At 34.3% G+C, this 24,773-nt stretch overlaps 1 protein-coding gene and 1 long non-coding RNA gene across 2 annotated transcripts; one reads left to right on the top strand and one right to left on the bottom strand.

Moving 5' to 3' along the window:
• Positions 1-3,971: 3,971 nt before the first annotated feature.
• LOC124886396 lies at positions 3,972-6,813 on the top strand. The gene is made up of 2 exons (XR_007043520.1): positions 3,972-4,744; positions 5,740-6,813. It is a non-coding gene; the product is annotated as an uncharacterized LOC124886396 (long non-coding RNA).
• Positions 6,814-15,418: 8,605 nt separating this feature from the next.
• On the bottom strand, positions 15,419-23,288 carry LOC107839100 (pleiotropic drug resistance protein 1). The gene is made up of 24 exons (XM_047394455.1): positions 22,260-23,288; positions 21,977-22,097; positions 21,795-21,883; positions 21,628-21,712; positions 21,391-21,550; positions 21,214-21,290; positions 21,059-21,112; positions 20,876-20,966; positions 20,432-20,733; positions 20,059-20,340; positions 19,649-19,965; positions 19,411-19,571; positions 19,204-19,307; positions 18,959-19,121; positions 18,761-18,868; positions 18,518-18,681; positions 18,102-18,434; positions 17,731-18,021; positions 17,560-17,643; positions 17,340-17,473; positions 17,025-17,252; positions 16,774-16,945; positions 16,074-16,328; positions 15,419-15,925 (listed from the first exon to the last, which is right to left on the bottom strand). Exons 1-24 carry the CDS (start codon positions 22,586-22,588, stop codon positions 15,668-15,670), a joined length of 4,362 nt encoding a protein of 1,453 aa, XP_047250411.1. The 5' UTR covers positions 22,589-23,288; the 3' UTR covers positions 15,419-15,667.
• Positions 23,289-24,773: the final 1,485 nt, after the last annotated feature.

Below are 24,773 nucleotides of genomic sequence, written 5' to 3'. Positions count from 1 at the left end.
GAAATGAGCCATGAGGTTTGGGAAAAGGGTAAGCAAAGTCCCTGTTATATTGGTTTGTATTAGATTGTGAGCTAAATTTGGAACATTGCATATAAATTAGATTTACCAACAAGTTTGGGCTCTATGACCCTTTTTTAATAGTGCCTGTTGAGGATGTTGGTGATACATATTCGTTATCTTTTGAGGAAGTCTCGATTAAGATATTGGATAGGCAAGTTAATAGATTGAGGACTAAGGATATAGCTTCAGTGAAGGTTCCTTGGAGAAACCAAAAGGTGGAAAAGCTACATGGGAAGCTGAGGAAGATATAAAAGCCAAGTACCCATTCTTGTTTCCTATGTTGAATGAAAATGCTTAAGGTATGGTTTTCATTTGCCCTATTATTGAATTTTGAATTTGTCATTGGATTCTAATGTGTTATTTCCATTATCGTGCAAAAAATGTCCTAACTCCTCATTCGGGAATGAATGATCCAAAAGAGGGATAATGTAAGACCCCGCAAAATTTCAATGAATTCATTTTTTATCCTCCCACGTGTGTGATGTCAATTTTTCACTTGAATCATGATTAAGGATGTTAAAAAGGTATTTTGGGAAAGTTTTAAAATTTTTAGAAGGGGTTCGGGGTCATTTTCGGATCCTGAAGTAGTAAGCCTTTGTGATAGTGGTATGACACGCTAATTCGCCTCCGTGATAAGGGTGTGGCACAGAGGCTAAGCTCTACGTTAGCAGCGTGCAATGTCGGTATGTTTTTTTATTCAGTTTTTATTTTTTCACTTGGGGTGAGGGGTTTTTGGCCCTTTTACCCCTTAAACGACTTTATAACATTAAAGTGACCTTTTTTCCTTCATTTTTAAAAAATCAAACTCCATTTTTTCTTCTCTAACTCCCAACCCAAGAAAGCTCAAGGGTTTTATGAAGGATTCACCATTCAAGCTCCAAACATTGATTTCTTTTCAAATTCTTTAGTATTTCAGGCATAATTCTCATTTCTTAACTTAAATTTCATATTTTGGCATTTATTTAATCAATATTCATGTGTTTTAATTTATGGATTTGAAATTGGGTTAGGGGATTTTCATTGTTATTACTTGAATTACTTATTTCATATTTTAATGGATTATTCATGCCTTGATTGATGGTTTTTGGGACTGAATTTCAAGAATTCCTGGGAAGAAACTCAACTCAACATAATTTTTACATTTTTTTAACTTTTAGCGTCATCACCCAGTGCCGTCTTAATCGACACTGAGGCAGTTTTCGAAAGTCTACAATTTTTTCATTTCGAAATTCTCAATAAATATTATTGTCCAGCATCTTCTCATTCTCAGCTATCCCAAAGAACCTAATGCAAGGATATAAGCACAGTTATATCCATTTCATTCATGTTAAAATCTTCGCAATCACCTTCGAAAGGATTCAGTGTCACCATAATTCTACACTGGGAAAAATTTTTAGGCTAATCAAAATTTGCTATGATTCGAACTACAAATGACCTATTTTCTCATTAAACCTGAGATATGTAGAAAACTCAAAAATTGGAGCCCAGACATAATCTTTCAAACTTTTTAATTCACCCGAGATAAAACTGGCTACGTCAACTTGATTTCCCAACGATTCTTACACCAATCTTTGGTCAATTAGGGGCAGTTGTTGAACTCGTCTTTTTTTCTTTAATTGCTTTTCTATGCTTCTTCGTCCTGAATAATTTTTTGAAATAAATTTGTATTTAATTTCTATGAATTTTGAAAAGATAAAAATAAAAGATTTATTTTACTTTTTCTACCATATTTTAAACTATTTTAAAATGGAAAAAGGCTCAAATATGTCACTGAACTATCAGAAATGACTCATTTATATCATTCGTTAAAAGTTGGGTTCATTCATGCCATCGCCGTTACACAACTGGTTCATCCAAGCCATTACTTTTAACAGCCGGTTTTTAGAAAATAGCTTTTTCACGTGGCGACATATTAGAGGTCCACGTCATTTTTAAAATAATAATAATAATAATAATAATTTTTCTTTTTGATGCATTAAAAAGAATCTACCCAACTTTTTGATCCATTAAAAATTAGTTTGATCTATAACGATTAGGTTAATAGTAGAGTCAAAATTTTCATTAAAAAAAATTAAAATAACATCAAAATATATATGAAGAAATCAATGAACATATATATATATATATATACATTAATTTATTTTATACTCCCACACAAATATATACTCCCATGTTATCTAACTTATCAAAAATATATTGGATTTACTTTTGTTTTTATATATACCAACTGGCCTTAAACTATATTATACAAATTCCATGTCATTTTCATTTTATTCTTTCTTCTTAGATATTTTATTTCATTAAAGGGAAAAGAACAATAAAATTTTGGAATTAATCAATTCATTGAATTAAGTATATAATGAAATGATAAAGACTATACATACATAATACTTGTGAGTTGTAACTTGCATGCATGGCTTATATATTGTTTTTATTCAATTTCTAATTAAGATTGGACCACTTAAAATTAATTATATAAGGATATAAAACTATGACGTCTCACCAATTTTTATGTAACTATATCATTAAATCAAATTGTAATTTAGGAAAAATATAATTATAATTTAGACAAATATTCTAGCTCCAATGATTAATGTTGATTGTCAAATAATTATCTTAATATATGATTGTGTTAAAACATTAAACGACATATTAAAAAGATGAGAGGGAGCAGTATAATGAGTGCTTGAGAGAACAATGTCCCACGTGAAAAGTAAAAAAGAAATGAAATTATTTATAAAATGTTAGATATTTAAGGTCTCTTGAAAAAAAATGTCAATTTGATTCAAAGCGAATGATATCATACAATATTAAAAGTATTTTATGGTAATTAATTATCACAGTAATTGATATCAACGCTATCGTACTGAAATTTTTGCAGGATGGGTATGAGGATGATAGAGTGACGGCATGAGACGTATTGTCTTATTGTCTTTGCTTGTCTATGGATCAATTTACTATATTTGACCACAATTTTAAGCCGCATACAACCCAAAAAAAAAAGGTGACGAGTTTGGTAACTATAAATACTCGGATGATATGAGGCGATACACAAATAATCTCAAAATTAACTCATTAACAGTAATTAATCAAGTGAAACTTAGTTCAAAGGGAGATGATCATATTATTGATCCGTATTGTGAACAGAGTCACACGTGAAAGCCAGAAAAGGAAAAAAAAAAACTATTGATATGGGGCAATATACAAATAATCTCAAACTTCAAAAGTATAGATCAAACTAATTTTTAATGGATCAAAAAGTTAGGTGGATTCTTTTTAATGCATCAACAAAAAATTAATTCTTTTTTTTTAAATTTAATTTTAAAAAAAAATTTAAAAATGACGTGGACCTCTAATATGCTGCCACGTGGCAAACTGTTTTTTAAAAACCGACTGTTAAAAGTAATGGCATGGATGAGCCAGTTTTGTAATGGCGATGGTATGAATGAACCCAACTTTTAACGAATGGCATAAATGAGTCATTTCTGATAGTTCAGTGGCATATTTGAGGCTTTTTCCTTTTAAAATATATAATTAATTATTAAATTATTTTTATGCGCATACAAGAATTATTTATAGAATTTATGTATGTATATATGTGAAAATAATTTTAGGACAATAAGAAGCAAGGATAAAATTACTTTTTAGTGAAAAAGAGAGTATTTGAGTAAAAAATAATTCAATTCCAAGTTTACTTATTCAATCCTAAGTTTTTCTTATCAAATTCGGACCAAGAGGCCTAATTTTTCACCCAAACCCGATCCATAAAACTCTTTTTCATCCAAACCCACATCCTGGTCATCAATCCTTGCCACATCTCCCTAACCAATCACATCTCGCTGCAATCACGTAGCCTATAAATACAAACTCATCTTGATCATTAAAATCATTTTAATCCAAGGGCCATATGTTTTTCAGCTTTATATATATATATTAGATAGATAGATAAAAGATAGATATTATTATTTTTATTCTAAGTCTAAGTTGTCCGATCAAACGATCGGACGGTTCATATTAAGTCAAGAGTTTCAAAATTTCTTTTGTCTTTCCCATAAAAAAATGCGTGACTCCTCTTTCCCCAAAGTCGGAGAAACATTTCAAATTTTTCAGAACCTCCATCGACCTCTCCCTTTCAATTTCCCCAAAACACAGCAACCAACAACCCTTCTTCTTCTCTCCTTCTCCGGCTCCTCCACCATCACCAAACGAGTAGCCCTATCCACGTCACCACTACCTACAGCGCTTCTGTAAATAGCCCACCTATTTTCATTCATCCCCAACTCGTGAATCTCAATGACAGTGGAGCAACAGTAACCAAATCAATGCAAGGGCTTAAAATTAATTTGAAATCCGCATTAAAGGTCTGAGATTCAACCAAATCGAGAGAGGAGTCGTCCCTTTCAGTTTTTTGAATATGAATTCATCATCTTTATCTAACCGTTGGTTTCTATGAAATCTTGGTTTCAAATTTGGATTTTGAAATTTGAATTTGCCTATAAATACCCATAATTTTTTTCAATTTGGAATAAGTTTTGAGGATGGGTGATTGAAAAATGAGTGAACATTTTTACAAGCAAGAATTACAAAATCCATTACTCTTAGGTCTGAGTTTGAATTTTTGAAAAACTCGAATTTGTGGTCAGAATATTGACGTCAAATCTCCTGGCTTGCAGCACAACACAAGGTAAAGACCCGTCTTTTATGTGGCCTTCGTATCTTCTTTGTCGGCCATTTTTTGAGAGTCGTGAATGGGTGAATTAATTTATTTCAGGTCTTTTTATGGTGTTGTCGTTCATTGTCCTGGAATTGAATTTAGGAATATGACTTTGTTTTAAGTGTTCTAATATGTGCGAATCTGCCGTTTAATTCCTTTGTTCATCTTTTCTTCGTCTCGTTTGGTTTATGAATGTGTGATTTTATTTTATTCTTAAATATGGTTGTTTTTGGTTTTTCAACACCTTTGCGAATAAAATATAATATTCTTTTTCTGAAAATTATTTGTGTGTGAATACATGGGTCTGTAGATATGTGCATCCGGTGTTTGTTTTATTTTAGGACTGCTGGTGTTGTTTTCTGATTTTTTTAATGTTTCAGTGCGAGCCTAATATGGTCTTGTGAATAACTGAGAGAGTGATTTCCATAAAGTTTGTTAGTTGAAACATAAAGTTGTTGTTATTCTGTTTTCTCACTGTTTGTCCCTTTTATTTTTAATTATGTTTAATATAAGTCTGGGTACGTATTCGAACTACTTCCAAATCATTCAAGAGTCTGTGTGTGTTGGAATGTGCTTATTCTTGTTTTCTTTCACTCTTTACCAAAGTAAAAGTTTCATGTCCTCACTATTACATTCCTTATTATTTCCTAGCACTTGTACAAACTTTCTTTAGCCTGGAAATATATCTCTGCTCGTGGGACCAACCTGTAGGAAATCATGCTTCTTTTTCCACCACTGCATTGGATGATTATTAGTATACAATTATGTGTTGGTTCGGAATTGTTAGCATCCTATATTACTTGTTACCATAGTAAGAAAATATGTATACGAACATTAAATTATTGATTTTGGAGATATGACGTGGAACTTGAGCCTTTACAACTTTACACCTTTTGTCTTTCTAGTTAATCGGCTATTAATACTTATTTTTTTTCTTTTGTTTCATGTACACTTGGGAGTTGAAGTTACGTAATGAAACTCAATTTCACTCATATTATTGGGTTAACAGTTATAGGATCGTCAACTTTCGGAGTCTACATCGTTAGGAGTGGTTTCCTCCAAAAAAGAACTTAGGGATCGTTTGGTAGAGTGTGTTAAAAAATTTAATGCATGCATTATTCTTGTGTTCTAGTAATACCTTGTTTGGTTCATTTTTTAGCCTATGCATAACTAATGTTTGTATTAGTTACACACTCTTTTGTATATTAAGTATTGTATTACTAACACCGCCATTTTCTAGGTATTAATAATACAAAGTATTTTAATACATGTATTATCTTGTTAAATGACAAATTTACCCCTTAAATCCTTACTAAAATATTTTGTCATTTTCTCTTCACTTTGCCTTGCCTTCTCTTCACTTTGCCTCTATTTTTTTTTCTTTTTTAATATATTAGCCATGGAAAAGTAAGGTAATATTCACTGCACCTTCTTCCTTTCTTCCCTCAATGAGATATTACTCTTCTCCACTAAAATTGAATGTTGGATTTTTGGGTATAGATTTGAAATTGGATTCTTTATTTTGGAGGTTATGAATATGGGGAATGAGGGTTTGGGATTGAAGTTTTGACTTGTTTGAGACTCCGTCATGAAAATGGTTAAACATCCAAATATTATTGAGCTTCATGAAGTTATGACAAGCAAAACGAATATATATATTTCTATGGAGTTTGTTAAAGACGGTGAATTATTTGAAAAAGCAGCTAAAAGGAAGTTATAGGGAAGATAATGCAAGAGGTTATTTTCAACAATTGATATCTACAATTGATTTTTGTCATAGTCGTGGTGTTTATCATAGAGATTTGAAGCCTGAGAATTTGTTGTTAGATGAAGAAGGCGGAACAAGCTTAAAATATCCAATTCCTTGATCTGTTCTAATAAAAGAACAAAAAAAAAAAGAAAAGGGTAAAGGATATTTTTGTCAACAAATATTTTCTTATAAAAATTATACCAACATATATTATTCTTAATACATCAAACCAAATAGTGTAATGCAAGCACAATTAATACCAACATTACTAATGCAAGCATTACTAATACACTCTATTCAGCATTGTTCTTATAAACTCTACCAAACGACCCCTTAGTGTATCTAGTCCTTTACTTTCTCTACATATTCCTATTATCATTGGTATTTGAGTAAATGTTTTGTTTCCACTCTGAACTAAACACGAAATTACTAAGATACACCTGAACTTTTGGAGGGTCTTATTACCCCCTAAACTAATTAAAATCGTATTTTTGGCAACTTTAGTATCTAAGTGGTACATATGCGGCATATCAGTGAATCAACACACTGAAGGTCCACGTAGGCACACATATGTACCACGTAGGCACTAAGGTTGTCAAAAATACGATTTTAATTAACGCAAGGGGGTAATGGGACCCTCCTAAAGTTCGACTGTGTCTCAACATTTTCGTGTATAGTTTGGGATGGAAACAGAGCATTTTCTCTTGGTATTTTTTTACTAACTTTGTATCACTTTGAATATGTATTTTGTGTGGTTTGATTAACTTTACATTGTTTGGTTCCGTTTAAATTTCAAATCATCCGAAATTGATCTTATTCGACCAATTTCGTGTTCATTCGACACTCGTAGATATAATAACGGTTCATGGTTTGACCACTTTTATATTTTATAGTCTTGTAACTACGAATCAACTTCTTAGAATAAATGACAAACTTTATTTTTAATAAGAACAATCTCAAATGGAAAATTTTTTTTTGGATTGAATAAAATGGCTAGTTATAGTATTTGTTTTTGCAAAATATTAACTAACTGTTTTATCATCTTAATTAGAATTTTTTTTCAAATAAATCAATGTAATAGGTTTCAATTAGCCGACCCGCTCATTTTTGCCAACAACTCATCTATCAAATTCAATTTTTCATTTAATCCAATATAATTTAAATGCTTATTACATGTTATAGTTATTCCTAACTTTATTTCAAGTTAAGAAGGGGAGTCTTGGAGTAACTGGTAAGTTGTTGCCATGTGATCGGAAGGTCATGGGTTCAAGCCTTGGAAACAGTCTCTGGCAGAAATGCAAAGTAAGATTGTGTACGATACTCCCTTGTGGTGGGTCCTTTCTCCAGACACCGCGCATAGCGATAGCTTTAGTGCACTAGGCTGCCCTTTTTTTTATTTCAAGTTTTCAGATTTTAGAAGTCTTCAAAAACACAAGGTATATAAGTGCTTTTACACTACCATATATAAAGTATATTCTTACTATTACTATTCTTTTTCTTACTATTGTATTATTATTATTTTATCATTTACATATCATATCAACTCTATTAAACATATGTGTTTTACTATTACATTTTATTTTTAATCTATTGAAATTTCACAATTTAATGAATTTTCACATCTCTTCTTATACTTTAAAATATACATGTATTTATATTTACCTCCTTATAAATAAGTTCTCATATACTTTAAAACTACCTTTTCTTTACTTTATAGTAATTTTATTTCCATACTTCAATTTCATACTTTTTTTTATAAACTCACAAGACTTTTTACTCTCTAACAAATGTTTATTACAACACATCCTTTTTTTCATATTTTAAAATGTACACATTTTGCAATAACCATATTATTTTCTTATATATGTTGGTGTTACGTTTTATATACCTTGAGTTTCTTTTTACAAAATAATAAAAGTTTTTTGTCTAATCACTTCTTTAGCAAATAATTAAGGCAAATATTTCTCAAATATTTTTCTATAAACTAAGTTTAAGGACTATCTTCCGATAGGCTCTGAGGGGTGCTTAATACCTCCCCCTCGAGTAACCAAATCCTTACTTACAATCTCACTGGTTGCAGACTATATATAGAGTTTTCACATTACAAAAATAGTTTTCTTAGTTTTTTCTTAAAAGTTAGGTGGTGACTCAAAAGTAAATAGTTTTTCAAAACGAAAGAGTCATCATGACCACATTATATTATGGATTGTTTTGACCATTTTGAAATAGGACGCAACATTAAGGACCAGATCCCTTACCAGTTTCTTCAGCTAATAACAGAAAAGGTTCTATATGAGTTTGCCACAGTAATGCAAACCTGGTCCCTCACCAGGTTCAACGACTAAGAACAAAAGTAAAGAAGACAAGATCTTTTATGTGGAAGCCTCCTTGATCAAGGAAGTAAAACCATGACCTACCTTAGTAGGATTTCTCAACCACTTCACTAAAACAAAAACAACTTTTAGATTGCAACCTAGGAATTAAATTCTTAATCCCTCACCCTTACAACAACTCTATTGTAAAAACTATCTAAAATAACTCTACTGCAAGGACAACCAAAGCTAATTGTAGCCAACAATGTTACAACTATGGCTAACTCTATCCCTCGACCATACAATAACTAACAGAAGCCCACAACATAGATCTATAAGATGAGAGAAAATAAAATACCTACACAAGCTTCTCAAAAGAGGAGTAGGTTTACAATGATAGAGTAAAATACAAATACTCAACAATCTAGACCTAAAGACATATTTCATTATAGAAAATCGGTCCTTTTGTTGTTGGAGATTTTTCTTGGTGAAACTTTGTGATGGTTTTGCAAGAATATGAGAAATTTTGATTGAGCAAAAGTGATACAATTCGAATTGACTCCGGATCTTGGGAGAGGATGCTTGTGGTTCAAAAGGCACTTGGTGACTCCTTGGTGCTATCAAAGGTACCAATTGGATGATTATGATGATCAAAAAGGGTCAAGGGACGGTAAGAAAGCCAAAGGAAGGACAGACGGGTCTAGAAAGCCCCCGAAAGAGGACATACACCCCATCCTCTTTGGAGGTACGCTCAACCTACTCTAGATCGGCTAGAGCAGTCAAAATAGTCTACTATGCCCATGGGATGCACTTCATATGCGCTCCATATGCTATAGAGATGCTCAAGCAGATCCTTAATGGGATACTATGTTTTGTCTTTCCAAGTGGGTCACTTTTGGGCCCACAAGATGTAATAACTTAGCATAGACCATAAATAGGACTTTTCTTTCATTTAGTAGTAGTTTTGGATGAATTATGAATGTACACTCTATTGAGAGTGTGAGGAAAACGTGGAATCGCTTGTGTTGAAACTTCATTTAGAAATGTGGGTTGCTTGAGAATCCAATTCCCTTGAGGTCTACGTAAGATTTAGGTGCTTTGTTTTGTATATTGATGATGGTTTAGGGTTTGATATACTTTTTATTTTCTTTCAATTCCCTTCACTGTGTCTATTTTATTACCTTTCTTTTCTATCTTATCTTTCTTCTTCATATCATAGTTTAGTTTTAATTTACATAATTTGTGTCTGTATCATTTCGTATCGGAGTCTAGCTTGATTTAATTCCTATGAAGTCAATCTTGGGTTTAGTCATCGTGAAAAATTGAAAAATCACAAAAAAATTACTATTTATGTTTTAGCCTTAGATCAAATTTTGAGTTTTTCTTGTGTTTCTAGTGTTAAATTTTAGTTCCCTAACACTATTAGAGTCCATATATCAAATTCGAGCAAAATCAGAGTGAAATTGAGTCTTATACTAGCATTAGAAGCTTGGCTTTGAAGAAAAAGTTTAAAGTGGATTGCAAGAGTTGAAGTGTTGGGTGAGGAATTTGAGCAAAATAATGCGTGGAATGAGTTTAGAATATTGACAAGTGCATAAGTTCAAATTTTCAACTCATTCCGAGCTAAGGTGTTCATGGAGTTCTTGGAGTGTTCTTGAGAAGATTGTTATCTTGATACTGAAGTTCATCAAAAGAGTGAGTGTTTGATCCAAAAAGAAGGAGAAAAAAAGTAAAAAAGTGTTGTACCAAGGCATCTCCAAAGAATTCCAAGCATATTCCAATCGAAGAGTGCAAATGAGACCAATCAAGGGGTATTTTCTACCTTTTTAAAAGGAAGATGTGGCCAACTTGTTGTCCATCTGCACTGCAGGTGCGCTGGAGCTGCTACTACATATCAAGGCAGTGTCCAAGGCTGCTCTTATGCCCAGCCTGCCCTAGACATGTGTTGGAGTTGTTTCCATATCTCAAGGGAGTGAGCAACCTCCCTCATCTGTGCTGCAAGTGCTTTGACCTGCACCAAGGTGTGTGACACCTCCCAAATGCAAATCAAGCCTCCCCAACATTAAATTCAAGTTCTAAATGCTTTCTAACACTCCTAAATTCTAATTTGCTCAGGTTTGATTCCTTGGTTTCACTTCTTGATTCCTAAATTCGTCTGTTGATTCTTAAACCACTCAACAACTAATAATTCACCTGCTAAGTTGGTTGATTGGTTCTTGAGTTTGGTTTCTTTCATCGGCCTATTTCTTTCAAGCTTTTCACTTTTTTAATTTGTTGTGAGTTCTTGATTTAAGTTTGTACGTAATTATCTTTTTATTTTTAGTCTTTCAAACAATAATCCATTCCTACCTCAAGACACAATTGGTACTAAGCAAACTCATTAAAGTATAAACAATCTAACAACGCTTGCGATGCCAATTGAGCGACAAAGACGCCAACTGAGAGACAAACAAAAGGTGTGAACTTTGAGAGCTTGTGAGGTTAATTTCTTAACTTTAACTTGTTTATTGTTTTTGTTTTTGTTTAGTATTTTTGTGATAGGTATAATGGCTACGGAAGGCAAAACTTTGCAACCTATGGACACACAAGTGTTATTTTAGTGGCCATTTAAACTCTCAACCGTAAAATTGATCCTATGGACGCTAAGATACGATAAACTCACTTGACCTTAGGTGGCTTCACTTGAAGGAAGTATTCACAACATCGGTGGAAGAATGGATATCGTGAAAGGTCGACAAAACTCATATCTATCCACGCCTCAACACTACCACGCTTCAACTAGTGGACATGCTACATGCCCTCCCATTTCTATTTTCTTAGAAAACCTTTACCAAATGCTCAATCCAATGAGGCAAATATATGAACCCATCATTCAAGCCACTGCTCACACAAATAACCAAAATCTCATTCGTCCACCATGAAACTCCACAAAAACAAGAATCGCATATCCAAATACCCCAAGGACTACCTAGAGCCCCACTTACCAGAAACCAACCCCTCAAATCCCACTTAACCACAATCAACCAATCCAAAATAAGGATGTTAGAGGTGAGGAACCTCATGGAAGGGATGAAGAGTTAGATGACGTGTCTCTCTTTGCAGAATTTGTATGTAATGGAAGAGGAGATCAAGATAGAGGATATAGAGAACGCGGAAGAAGATTTGGTATGGTTCCACATGGAAGAGGAAACTTGGGAATTCGTCCCCAAGTTTAAGAAGATCATCAATAGGATCAAGGGGAAATATTGGTCGAGACTGGAGTCTTAACTCAATCAAGATCACTCTTCCTACCTTCAAAGTAACTAGCGATCCATCAATTTACCTTGATTGGGAAGTACAAGGCAATAGGATCTTCCAACTCAATGAGTTAACCGGACACAAGAAAGTCACCTATGCAATTTCTCAATTTGAAGAGTATGCTTCTACTTGGAAAGAGATTAAGAGAGTGAAAAGAGAGAGGAATGGTAATCCCGACCTTCTGGATTGGGATGAATTGAGGGCACTCATGAGAGTGAGGTATGTGATGGAAAAGTTTAAGCAAGAACAATTAACAAATCTCTACAATTTGAGATAAGAAAGTAGAGGTGTGGAAGACTATTATGAGGAGTTCTAAAACTTAATTCTTTGTTTTGAAATTGTTGAACCCTAAAATCATTATATGGCTCAACTAAAAAGTGGGTTAGATTATGAAATTTCTTCTAAACAAGTTGTCCAGAATTTTGTACGAATAGAAGACCTTGTTGAAGTATTCATTGAGTCTTAAAGGAACAACAATGCCAAGAAGTCTTTCAATAAAGGTTGCAATTCTTTTACTTCATCCGGATGGAACAAAAAAAGGATTTCAACAAGTCATTCGAGAAGAATCCCATTGAAAATGCAATCCCGAGATATCCACCAAAGAATAAAGGTAACCAATCTTCTAACACCAATCCTGGAGAAATTATTTTTTTTAAATGTTAATGTTGGGGTCATAAGGCTAGTGAATGTCCCAACCGAAGAAATATAGTATTGGTGGAGGGTGATCCTTACTTTGTTGGGGATAAGGTGACCCAAGAGGATGGTGGTGAGAAGGATCCTCAAGAGGATGAAGACCTTGGAAGTGAATAGAAATTAGCAAAAGTTGAAGGGGACTTTAATGTACCTTGTGGATTGATGATGAATGTTTTCCATGAAGATATTTGGCCTGAAGAAGGAGATGTCATGAACCTTAACCTTATGATGAGGCGGGAGATAAGTAGTGAAGAATTGGAGCTTTGGGACAATAAAGGAGAGTTTAGCAACAAATCCAAGTCCTTGTTGTTCAATACCTTTGGCACTAGCATTTTGCCAATTTCTAAGTTGATGCATGTGAGGGAAAGACCACATGGTGCAAGTTTAGAAGGCAAGAGAGCAGGCTCAAGGCTTTGCTCCAAATGTATGTACCTACCCCTTCTTATTCCTAGTATTTCTTAAAATTGTAATGACATTCACCCTAAGGTAGACAATCTTTTCAAGATATTTTATTTAAAAATCTACCTAGATGGTGTTTATGTCTTTAGGAATGACTTGAATGTGCATAAAATGTGTGGTTTTCCCATCTCGGATGGCCAATCTAATTGTTGCTCTATAAATAGTCTATGGTTCTAACTTGATAAACAACCTTTGTCCCTTATTTCTTGTCATACCTCTGTGGATAAATAAATTGGATATTTCTTGGGAGCTTGTTCAAGTGAAAGGAATGTGAGGTTCTTAAGATGTTTGTTCTTACCTTCATGTTATATTTTTCATGGTAGAACCTTAGGTAATCATAGCTCTATTCATTCCGTTTTCTTTGTTTGTGAGCATAGCCATATTGGTGCTACAAATGCCTTATGTGTATACATGGTCTCTTGTGAAAGTAAGTGTAATCTACACCCTAATAACTCTTTCACTCTACCCTTAGTGTTCTAACATATGATGATTTGTTTGGTAATCTTGGTAATGAAACTAACTTGGGAGAATTTCTTGATGCTTTTCATAGACAAATCCTTGGCACCATAAATGTTGACTTCTCTTCTATTAACTTGAAGGATATTTGGTTATATTTGAAATAGGTGTCTCCAACATAGATATTTTGATTTTAACCCTTGTGATAACCCTCGTGCTTGAGGATGTCTTGGTTGTGTATTCTTCTCTTATGTCTTAAGGTGTAGATTCGAGGACGAATCTTCTTCAATAAGGAAAGGATGATACAATCCAAATTGCTTGGGAGAGGATGCTTATAGTTCAAGAGGCGCTTGGTGCCTCCTTAGTGCTATCAAAAGGTGCTAATTGAATGATTATGATGATCAAGGAGGGTCAAGGGACGTTTAGGAAGCCAAAGAAAGGCAAGATGGGGCTAGAAAACCCCCAAAAGAGGACATGTGCCCCATCCGCTTTGGAGGTGCATCCAACCTACTCTAGATTTGCTAGAGCAGGTCAAAACAGTCTACTATGCCCTTGGGATGCGCCTCATGTGCGCCCCATATACACTAGAGATGCTCAAGTGGATGCTTAATGGGCTCCTATGTTTTGTCTTTCCAAATAGGTCACTTTCAGACCCATAAGATGTAATAACTTAGCCTAGACTATAAATAGGACTTCTCTTTCGTTTAGTAGTAGTTTTTGAAAAATTATGAATATATACTCTATTGAGAGTGTGAGACAAACGTGGAATCGCTTGTGTTGAAACTTCATTTAGAAACGTGGGTTGCTTGGGAATCCAATTCCCTTGAGGTCTACGTAAGATTTAGGTGCTTTGTTTTGTATATTGATTGAGGCTTTACGGTTTGATAGACCCTTTATTTGCTTTCAATTCCTTTCATTGTGTCTATCTTATTACCTTTTCTTTATATCTCATCTTTCGTCTTCGTATCATAGTTTAATTTTCGTTTCCAAAATTTTTGTTCGTATCAAAGAGCTAGGTTTTCCTCCCACATAATATTTTATATATATGAAGCAAATGGGAGGGGAAAACCTAGAATATTTCTCATTGGTCGGAATTAAAAAGATGTTGCTCCTTTGTTGCTGTGCCACCAACTTTTCTGCAAAAAAGTACAGCTAACAGCTGTCATGTTGACTGGCAGAAGTTCGATGACCGGAGGACGTGGACCCTAATCAGGTCCCTGGGCAAGTTTGTCTATTATTAGGACCAGATATCCCATGTGTCATTCAGTGCTTTCATGTCATGTATCACTGCACATATTAGAACTAGGAAACATCCCCTTGAGAAGTTACCACGTAACAAGGTTATGAGTACATCCATAATATGAACCTAGTCCCTACGAAACAGGATCCCTCTGAGGACCAAGTTCTCACATGAGTTTTGTCAACCATCAAAACCACATGTTCATCAAGATCATAATCCGAAAACTGAAATCATGATTTTTCCCCTCTTGTCTCTTGTGTTTCTGTCAAATAGCGAAAAATATTTATTCTGTCTGTTGTTATAAAGAACAGGAAAAGAGAATGAGATTAGAAGTTATGAACAACAGTAACCTGAAGAGTAAAAATTAGCATTTCACTAACTCCCCAGTCGCTAGGCACACGTGTTGTGTTCTTAAAAAATTCTAACACAAAAATTGTTCAAAAAAGCAAAAAAATGAAGAACAATAGTTTGAATTCAGAGACGCCCGACAAGTTCATAGATATTTTACAAAAGAAACTCAAAACCTTTCCCATGTACAAGTTGTTCTTAGATACAGCCTCTACAGGGCACAAACTTTAGTTCTTTCTATTCCAAAATTGAGAATATCTTAAAAAGGAGGAAAAAGATGCATTATATATTGTCCTATTATACACATTTTTTGATAAAGCCCTTTTACCGGGACCAACCTATCTTTTCTGGAAGTTAAATGCTTTTATTGAGTAAGCAAAAATGAAGAGAAAAGTAACTGATATTCCAACAAGAATGACTGCAACATATCCGACAAAATCGTATTTGAAATCAAAGAAAGTTTCCATGAATTCTTCCACTGTTTCATTTGTGTCAAGTTTATCTTGTAGGTCTCCGAATTGTGAGGCAATTAGCCCGTATAATGTCCACGAAATGGGGCAAATGTAATAGTACCATCTCCACCACACTGGCATTCTCTGTCATAAATTGGGAAAACGATAGAAAATTGTTACATTCATGACAGTTTGACAACAAATTTAGTCCAATCTTTGTAAACATGTTCCAGCTTGGGGCAGTTCATGTTGATGACAATGTAGCTTGGAGAAGAATTAGTAGGTAACTTACTGTTTTTGGAATGATGAATCCACAGAAAAGATTCCATACTGCAAAAAATGCGGATGAAATGATGGCTGCAATGCTGTGATTAGGAGTAACAGCTACTGTCATCATCCCGTACAATGTGAAGTACAATAAGGTAAAGTACATGAAGAACAGATACCAAAAGAACTTGGTAACTGTCCATTCAAATCCGATCATGGCATAGACTATAACCCCGTATATGATCGTTTGGATTAAAAGGTATGGGAGCTCAATCATAACCTGCATAAAAAAAAAATATTCAGTCGATGAGTATGAGTAGCTAATATAAGTGGAACCAATGACAACCAACGTCAACATTACAGTTCTGTGGACGACCTGTCATGATGATAAATCTTAACTCCTTTGATGAAAAATGGTGCACACGCGTGTTCATACAACTGAACTTACTTTGAATCAATTTACTCTAAATTTGGATCCGCTTCTATCAGTAACACACTGTCAGTTGTTTATATTACTTACACTGATGCCCCACAAGATGTCCCCTAGCTAGGACTTCAGATGCTATATATAGGCCAAATTGGATTTATTTGATATGCAGACTGAAAGCTCGAGATAGAGATGAACTTTTAAGGTCGTAGACCCTCAGTGATCATTTGAATCCATTTTATGAATCATTAAGAGGTTTTGACCAAACTAAGTTGTTTGTGGAGATACAAATCTGTACCTGCCCAAAAGCATAAGGTAAAGCTGAATACATTCCAGCTGCTCTTTCCCTGTAGAAGACTGTCCTCTCAATGGCAACTACTGGCTGCACTGAAGTTGCATTTTGTACACCAAGAAACAAGACAGCAGCATACATTGAGCCTATTGCATTCAAAATATCTTGCTGCCTTCTCCTGAAATTGTGTTCAAAACCATTAGACTTGTGACCAACATGTTGAAGATGAAAAACAGTTCCTGTACATTTTTACTTACCTTTTGGAGCCAAGATCCCAAAATATTGTTCCAAACATGAGAGCAATGAAGAATGTAAACATGAGCCTGACAGCTGTGTAAGGAGGATTGCGCCAGTATGACCAGTGCTGTTTCCAGAAGCAAGCCATGCATTGGGTGAAGAAAGACTGGGAGTACTTGGTTTGAAAGTACAGATCTTTTGAACCTGGGACTGGCACACTTAGTTCCTTGATTAAAGCTTTGTTTCTCCTGATATTTGCTCCAATTTAGAATTCAAGACAAGACATTTGTAATTCTATATGTAGAATGTAATTGCGTTCAACTCTAGATTCATACCTATACATTTCTGAGTTCTTATACATGTCTGTAAAGTCTATTCCAAGAGCTGCTTCTTGTGCTACTGAAGTTATCTCCAACATCCATGTTGCTGGATTATAGCCATCTTTGATTTTCGCAACTCCATCAATTCCCTGAGCAAATGGAAAAACAATCATTACTCTGTGTACTTGGCCAACATAACAGGAATGACAGTTTCTTTACATAACAGTATCCTTACCTCGAAATACTTAATAAGGTTAGAAGAATGGCGTCCTAATGGGCCGACATAGATTTCTTCACCTCCTCGTTTCAGGAGTAGGAGCTGCAATTCATTAGTAAAATGAGAATCTTTTTGTCTAAAACAAATTATGCTAAGCTGCTAGATTTTGGAAGATCAACTATTTATCACCTCATCGAAAGCATCAAATATGTCAATGCTAGGCTGATGGATGGTGCATACTACTGTTCGACCTGTATCTACAGTGTTTCTAACTGTTCTCATTACTATTGCAGCTGCTCTAGCATCTAATCCAGAGGTTGGCTCGTCCATGAATATTATAGAAGGATTAGCAACAAGTTCAACTGCAACTGTAAGTCGTTTTCGTTGTTCAGTTGAAAGACCATTTACTCCAGGTAATCCTACAAGTGCTTCTCTCAGAGGGGTTAGTTCTTCAAGCTCCATGACCTCCTCAATGAACATCTGCAATGATACATTTTAATAATAATTAAACTTTCAAGTTCTATTAGCAATCCTATTAGCCAAACTCCAGATTGATTTACCTTTCGGGTTTCAGTGTCAACTTCACGGGGAAGTCGAAGCCAAGCAGAATACTGCAATGATTCGTACACTGTAACATGAGGTGAATGAATGTCCGTTTGCTCGCAGTATCCTGCTATCCGAGCAAACGTTTCTTGCTTCTTTGGGTACCCTGATATACTGATGGTTCCTTCGATGTATCCACCGGTTTTCCTACCAGCCAAGACATCCATAAGTGTGGTCTTACCAGCTCCACTAACACCCATTAGAGCTGTCAAAACTCCTGACCTAAAAGCACCACTCACTCCTTTCAAGAGTTCAAGCTGGTCCTCACCGACACCTTGAGCTTTCATTTCCTATAAGTCACGACATAGACTTGAGAATTTAACCCAGACATGTATGGGCCAGTTAATTTTTATAGATTAAATCTTAAATTTACCTGTGGCATATCTACTGCATATCTGATATCATCAAAAGTAATTGAAAGGGGCTCAAAAGGAAGAATCATTCCCCTTCTCTTGTTTAAATCAGTCTCAGTTATGCTGCCTACTCTTGAGGACATAGACCTGGAAGACGCACTTCGTCGAACATCATTTCCTCTTTCTGTATATTTCTTGACAGTGTTAGTACTTATTGGAAAATCTTAATTAGGTACTGAAGATCAAAGGGAAGAAATTGCTACCAGAAGAGCTCTTTCCTATTGGAGATAGTTCAATAACTTCACCCCTTTTGCTTGCGTTCCTCTCAGCCACAGATTCTTCAGAAAGAACTGCCTGAGGTTTACCAAATGCTGCACAAAAATTACCCCCTTGTTGATATGTTACAATCATCCTAGAGATGAAAATGAGACTAGATTGCATAGTAGTAGGCAGATTCTTACGGTTGAGATAAGCTAATGCCACCGTGAACAGTAAATTGAATAGCAAAACATATCCAAAAAGAGCTCCTGCTCCAATCCAATACCATCTTGCTTCTGGAAAGATTCCACGCGATTTCAAGAATGATACTCCTAATGTCTCTGTGCCTGTGGAGTTGGGAGGAACCTGTAAAACAAAATTCAAGAATAAATGCTCAAATGTGACCTTAACAATCTGTCCTTCCATAACTACAGAAGCTCTAGCTTACATGTGCCCAACTCTTCCCTAGAAATTCGTTTACAGCTATAGCATTCTGTGCATACATCATAGGGGAAATCCAGTAACCCCAAATCAACCATTGCTTCACATTATCTGATAGACAAATAGCTTACTTATTAGATGTACTAACAAAAGGCGAAAAAACATATAAGTGAGCATTGCCCTTGTGGTTTTTCAAAATATTCTGCAATTTTACCTCTTGACAGAATGAATCCACCCATTACAAGAACTATGAGTAGTGCACATGATCCAAATGTATTTGCAATAATGACATTCCTTCCAAGGGCTGCTATGAATCGAAACAGCCCGGAGGCCATCTGGTTAAGACATATGAGCAGAAATAGCTGTTTGAAGAACCTAGAAATAGAAAATTAATCTTGATCAGATTTAATGAACCAAAAAGTTGCATGCTTAGAAAAAGATCAAATTTCTACCTTCCAGTGTCTGCCTCAAATCCAATTACGTAATAAGTCATACACACCCAAATAGCAACTTCTACAAGTGTTATCGGAATCTTGAGGATCCAGGTAGGCAGAGCATATGCCCAAGCAGGAAAGAAAAGAAGATCGCGTTGTTTGTAAAAGGAAGGAAGCTTCATAATACTGAGGGCAAGCTCTGAGAAACCATTGAACATAATCATGATAACTGCATAGTACAGCGCACCCAAGAATACTGCACCATCTACTATTGTATTTCTGTGCATCTCAGTTCGTAGGAAGAGTGTCATTGTTATAGAAGCCATCAATGTTAGCTGAAAAGATAACAAACATAAGTTTGTTTTACTTCAACATAAACATTTAGGAACTTGAAAAGGTGACTTGTTTATTTTTGACATGCTACTTACTTGTATTATCTTGAATATATAGACGAACGAATTCCTTTTCATAAGAAGATATTCTCTTGCTGTGCAGGCTTTTAAGAGTTCTTTCTTGCTAACGCCATACCTCTTTGTCGTTAGAGCAGCAGGGTGGCTCTTGGATTTGTCAAAGGGAACAGCAAGCTCATCACCAAGCTTCCTTCCAACATGAAATGACTGGAATGCTTCAGAAAATTCGCGCACGGAAATAAACTTGTAAGTTTCATCACGACGTGCCCAGTATTGCTCTTGATCCTTCCTTGATGTCACCTTTTATTACACATAGTAAATGACAGTATGAGAAACAAGAAATGCTCCATGACTAGAATGGGTTGAGGGAATAATTAGCAATGGTGTTTACTTCTTGTAAGAAATCAGCAACTCCTTTCCTCTCGGGGCATTTGAAGCCCATGTACTCGAAGAACTCGAGTACATTCTCCCGGGGACCTTGGTACACAATCTGCCCATCTGATAGAAGAACAATATCGTCGAACAAGTCATAAGTTTCTGGTGCTGGCTGCAGAAGTGAGATTACAGCAGTTCCTTGAAGAATATGTATTGACTGCCTAATTGAATTGACAATCTGATAAGTTGTTGAACTGTCTAAACCAGTTGAAATCTCATCCATAAAAAGTGCTCTTGCTGGTCCAACCATTATCTCCCCTGTTTTACAAGTTATCGACAAGTTTAGTTGCCTTAATAAGCGCGATAACTATTTTGCTCAACTCTTTGTCTATACTTATGGTTTTCACAATATCTATCACCATTTAATTTTAGGTCAGACATGGTTTCTATTTAACCTAACCTGTTGTTAGTCTCTTTCTCTGCCCCCCAGAAATTCCTCGAATCATTTCGTCTCCAACAAGGGTATCAGCACAAATTTCCAGTCCCAATATCTGAAAATAATACATAGAAAGAGAGTAGTGAATTGTTTGCATAGTTTTCTAGTTTCTGCATTAGTGTTCAGTAATATAGGCATAGCCATTACCTTGAGAGTATAATCTGTTACAACATTAGCCTCCTGTCCTTCATTCCATGCTGACTATTAACAAATTCTCATTGTCAAACCAAGTTCTTACCATAATTTTTAATAAATGAAAAGACAAATATGAATCTGAAATTTTCTATTTAGTATGTCTTCACCTTCATAAAGATATCAACATCAGGATCAGGCTTAATATTTGCTTCCTTCTCTCTCCTAGCCAACTCTGCCAAAATTTCTGCATATTCATAACAAACTAATTAAAAAAGTACACGATGTCCAAAAAAGATTGGAAATGCTACATGTTCATTTTGCCAGAGTAAGGGAGTCTCACTGACCATACTTTGCTCCAACTCCCTGACATCTAGCAGAAAATGCCAGTGTTTCCCTGACTGTCATTTCTCCAATATGAAGATCATTTTGGCTTATATAAGCAGATGTTCTTTGTGGAACGAACTCATCCATGCCATGTCCATTATATGTAACTCTTCCTGAAACCTGAAAACGCATAAAATTATCAACCGCCAACGCAGAATTCCTTAATCTGAAACTCTATGTTTTATTATGTTTCGTACTTTGAGATCTTTATCAAGTTTCCCAGCCAAACCTAATAGCAATGTAGTTTTTCCAGAACTTGGTGGTCCTAAAAGCAGTGTCATTCTGCATAACGAGATTGAAATATATTAATAGAAAGGACTTGTTTGATTGGTCTAAAAATGACCCTTTTGTCAGAATTTCTCACCTTCCTGGCTTAATGATTCCACTGACATCATGAAGGACTGGCAATGGTTTCTTTCTACTTGGAAGAATGTGAAGATAATTCAAGAAATCCTTTTTACACAGAAAGTGAAATTTAGTTAAAAATGAGTATGTTTGCATGATATGACAATGTACGAGAGAAGTCCAATAGATCATTAATAATACCTCTAAGATGTTAACTGTGAAGTTAAATATTGTTGGTAAAGCTCTACTACCAACACGAGCTTCTGCATCTACGCCCAAATGCTCAAACCGGACTTCAATTGTAGGAAGATCCAGACCAACTCTGCATCATAGAAAATTTAAGATTTCAATCAACAAAATTTAGGAACTAGTCTAACGACTTCCAACATCTCCAAGAGTTTGTTTGGTATGACTGAAGTCATTTTCTCCACTGTCCAAACACGAGAAAATGACTTACTCACAAAGGAGCTTAATAAATTTGTACCTGTCAATGCGCTTTTTGAGCTTTAACAAGAACTTCTCATTGTCTTCATCAGCAATCTTGACAAGCCTCTCTAAAAGATTCCTCCTTTCCACTAAATCGAGCTTTGTTATATCAACTTCTCTACATTGTCCTTCATCTTCAGTGAGAATGCCTCTCCTTATACGAAGGTAAGTTGGAAGCTTCTCAATAGCAGCCCATTTCAACGCTTCTTCATCATCATAATCTTCTTTCGAAGATCTTGAAAACAGATCCATAGCACTATTTCTCCATACATTTGAGCTACTCAAACGTGCACTACTCACCCTGAATATATCTTCACCACCCTCCATTTTTCTCCTTCACATTAATGAGGCCAAATATAAGTCGATAAAGTAGATGGGAACTTAATTTTGCAGCTCAATAAGACAAGAACTTTTTGAGTATAATTCAAAGGGGGAATCTTTTTGCTAAGTTCCTCCACCTCTTCTGGTTAGAGGGACTTTGATTCTTGAAATTTTTTGTGAAGGAGGTATGCTTTATATATACAAGTAAAGTGAATATAATAGAGTAGAGGGTCAGCTTCTAGATACTATTTTAGTGAATTTGACGTAAGAGTTGATGCAAACAAAATGAATGATGCTAAAGTTTGTTTGACCAAACTATAGTAGTAGTAGTAACTGACTTCATGATTGAAACTTTTTTTGAGTTATGTTTCATGATCATCCTCCCACTACTTAATTATTGATCCAAAATAAGGTAAAATAAAAAAAAATTAAACTAAGGAGAAGAAAAGGATTTTTATTAGGACTAAAAATTGAAGACCGTGGAATAGTAACTACTCCTCCACTCTCAATTAGAGATTTCAGTTCAAGCACTGAAATTGAGTCAACTTCGGTAGGGAACATTAATGGTATGTTAATGAGCTTTTAAAGATGTAATCCGAATTAGTAGATTTCGAAAAATCAGGAAAATAACATTAATAATAAAGATATGGAGAATAAAATCAGCATAGGTTAGTGTAAATGATACTGGTTAGGACTAACCAATTAGGCATCCTCAACAACCCATGATCCTGTTTACTTGCTTTTATTTCAAGCCTTGATGATAATTACATGTAAATCCCCTCTTTAATTGCAACTTGAAATAATCCCTACAGTCTTAAATCCTAAGTAAAATAAACTCTTAGTAGCCGTTTGGCCATGAAAATTATTTTTTTCGGGAGTTGGAGTTGAAGGTTATGTTTGGCCATGTCTTTTTTTAATTTTTTTTAGACTTTTGAAAAAAAAAATTTAAATATGATTTTATGCCCTCAAATTTTAAAAATTATCAAAATCACTCAACTACTAATTTACCTACTAGCATACAACCAAATATTGAGAAAATAATTTATATGTCTTCAATTGATAAAATAATTAGCAACAAACTAATTATTATGATTGTTATTCTTCTAAAATTTGAATAAAAATATCACAAGCACGAGCTAAATAAGTTTATCTAACCATAATCGATTGAATAGAGAAAATATGTTTTGATAAATATGATTGATGGATATAAATATATTTTTTATATTCTTAAATTTGTTGATGAAAATTCTTAATTACTTTCACTTGAATTAATTATTTTATTCAATTTGGTATTTTAAAAAAAAATTACGGATGAATTATTTCTTAATAGATTAGTGCTAATTTTTTGCTTTTTCTTTATTGATGATATTGATTTTCCTTGAATATTATTGTATCGTAAATATGGATCGTTACGTTATGTTTGATATGCGACTTTACTGACCATTTTTTAATAATTTATTAAAATCATAATAGCCATTATATGACATATACAAAAAATTAGAATGGCAAGAAAAAAATATTAAATTTCTCATTTTTAAATAACATAATATACTAGGTCTTGTATTTCTATAATATAGTTCATTCAAAACAAAAGTTGATATATTTCCGGCATAGATTGTCATTTACTTCACGTTAGTAAATTTTGGTTAAAAGAAGAAAAAGAGATTAGAATATCTCTAACAATTAAAAATGATGTTGTATCATAAAAAACAAATAATAATTTTTCTCTTGGTGGTTGGTTGTAGGTATAAAAGGGGTTTGTGTAAACATTTAAAGATTAAGATTATATGTAATAATAATAAAAGTTGATAATGGAAGTGAAAAATTGTGAAAACAATAAAAAGTTATTTTCACTTTTTGGAATCCAACTCCGAAATAATTTTTCGAATTTTCATGGCCAAACACCACAATTTTCGAAAAAGTGAAAAAAAAAATCGAAAAAAAAAGAAAAATTTTTATGGCCAAACGGGCCCTTATACTTCTTGAGTTCGAATTTACTTGTGATATTTTGACTTGACACATCTATTAACAAAATAATGATAATTATTTTACCATATTACTTCTATTAAAGAGATAATACATCGAAACATCTCTAAACTTGTAGCCAAAACTTACTTTAGACCCTAAACTTATATGGAAATTATTTACCCCCTTAACAACTTTAAAGTGAATTTTTTACCACACTAAAAAA

The sequence above is a fragment of the Capsicum annuum genome, chromosome 8 (assembly GCF_002878395.1).
Source record: "Capsicum annuum cultivar UCD-10X-F1 chromosome 8, UCD10Xv1.1, whole genome shotgun sequence".
Taxonomy (NCBI): Eukaryota; Viridiplantae; Streptophyta; class Magnoliopsida; order Solanales; family Solanaceae; genus Capsicum; species Capsicum annuum.
Note: the sequence above shows the minus strand (reverse complement) of the source record. Positions and strands in the feature narration are given on the sequence as shown.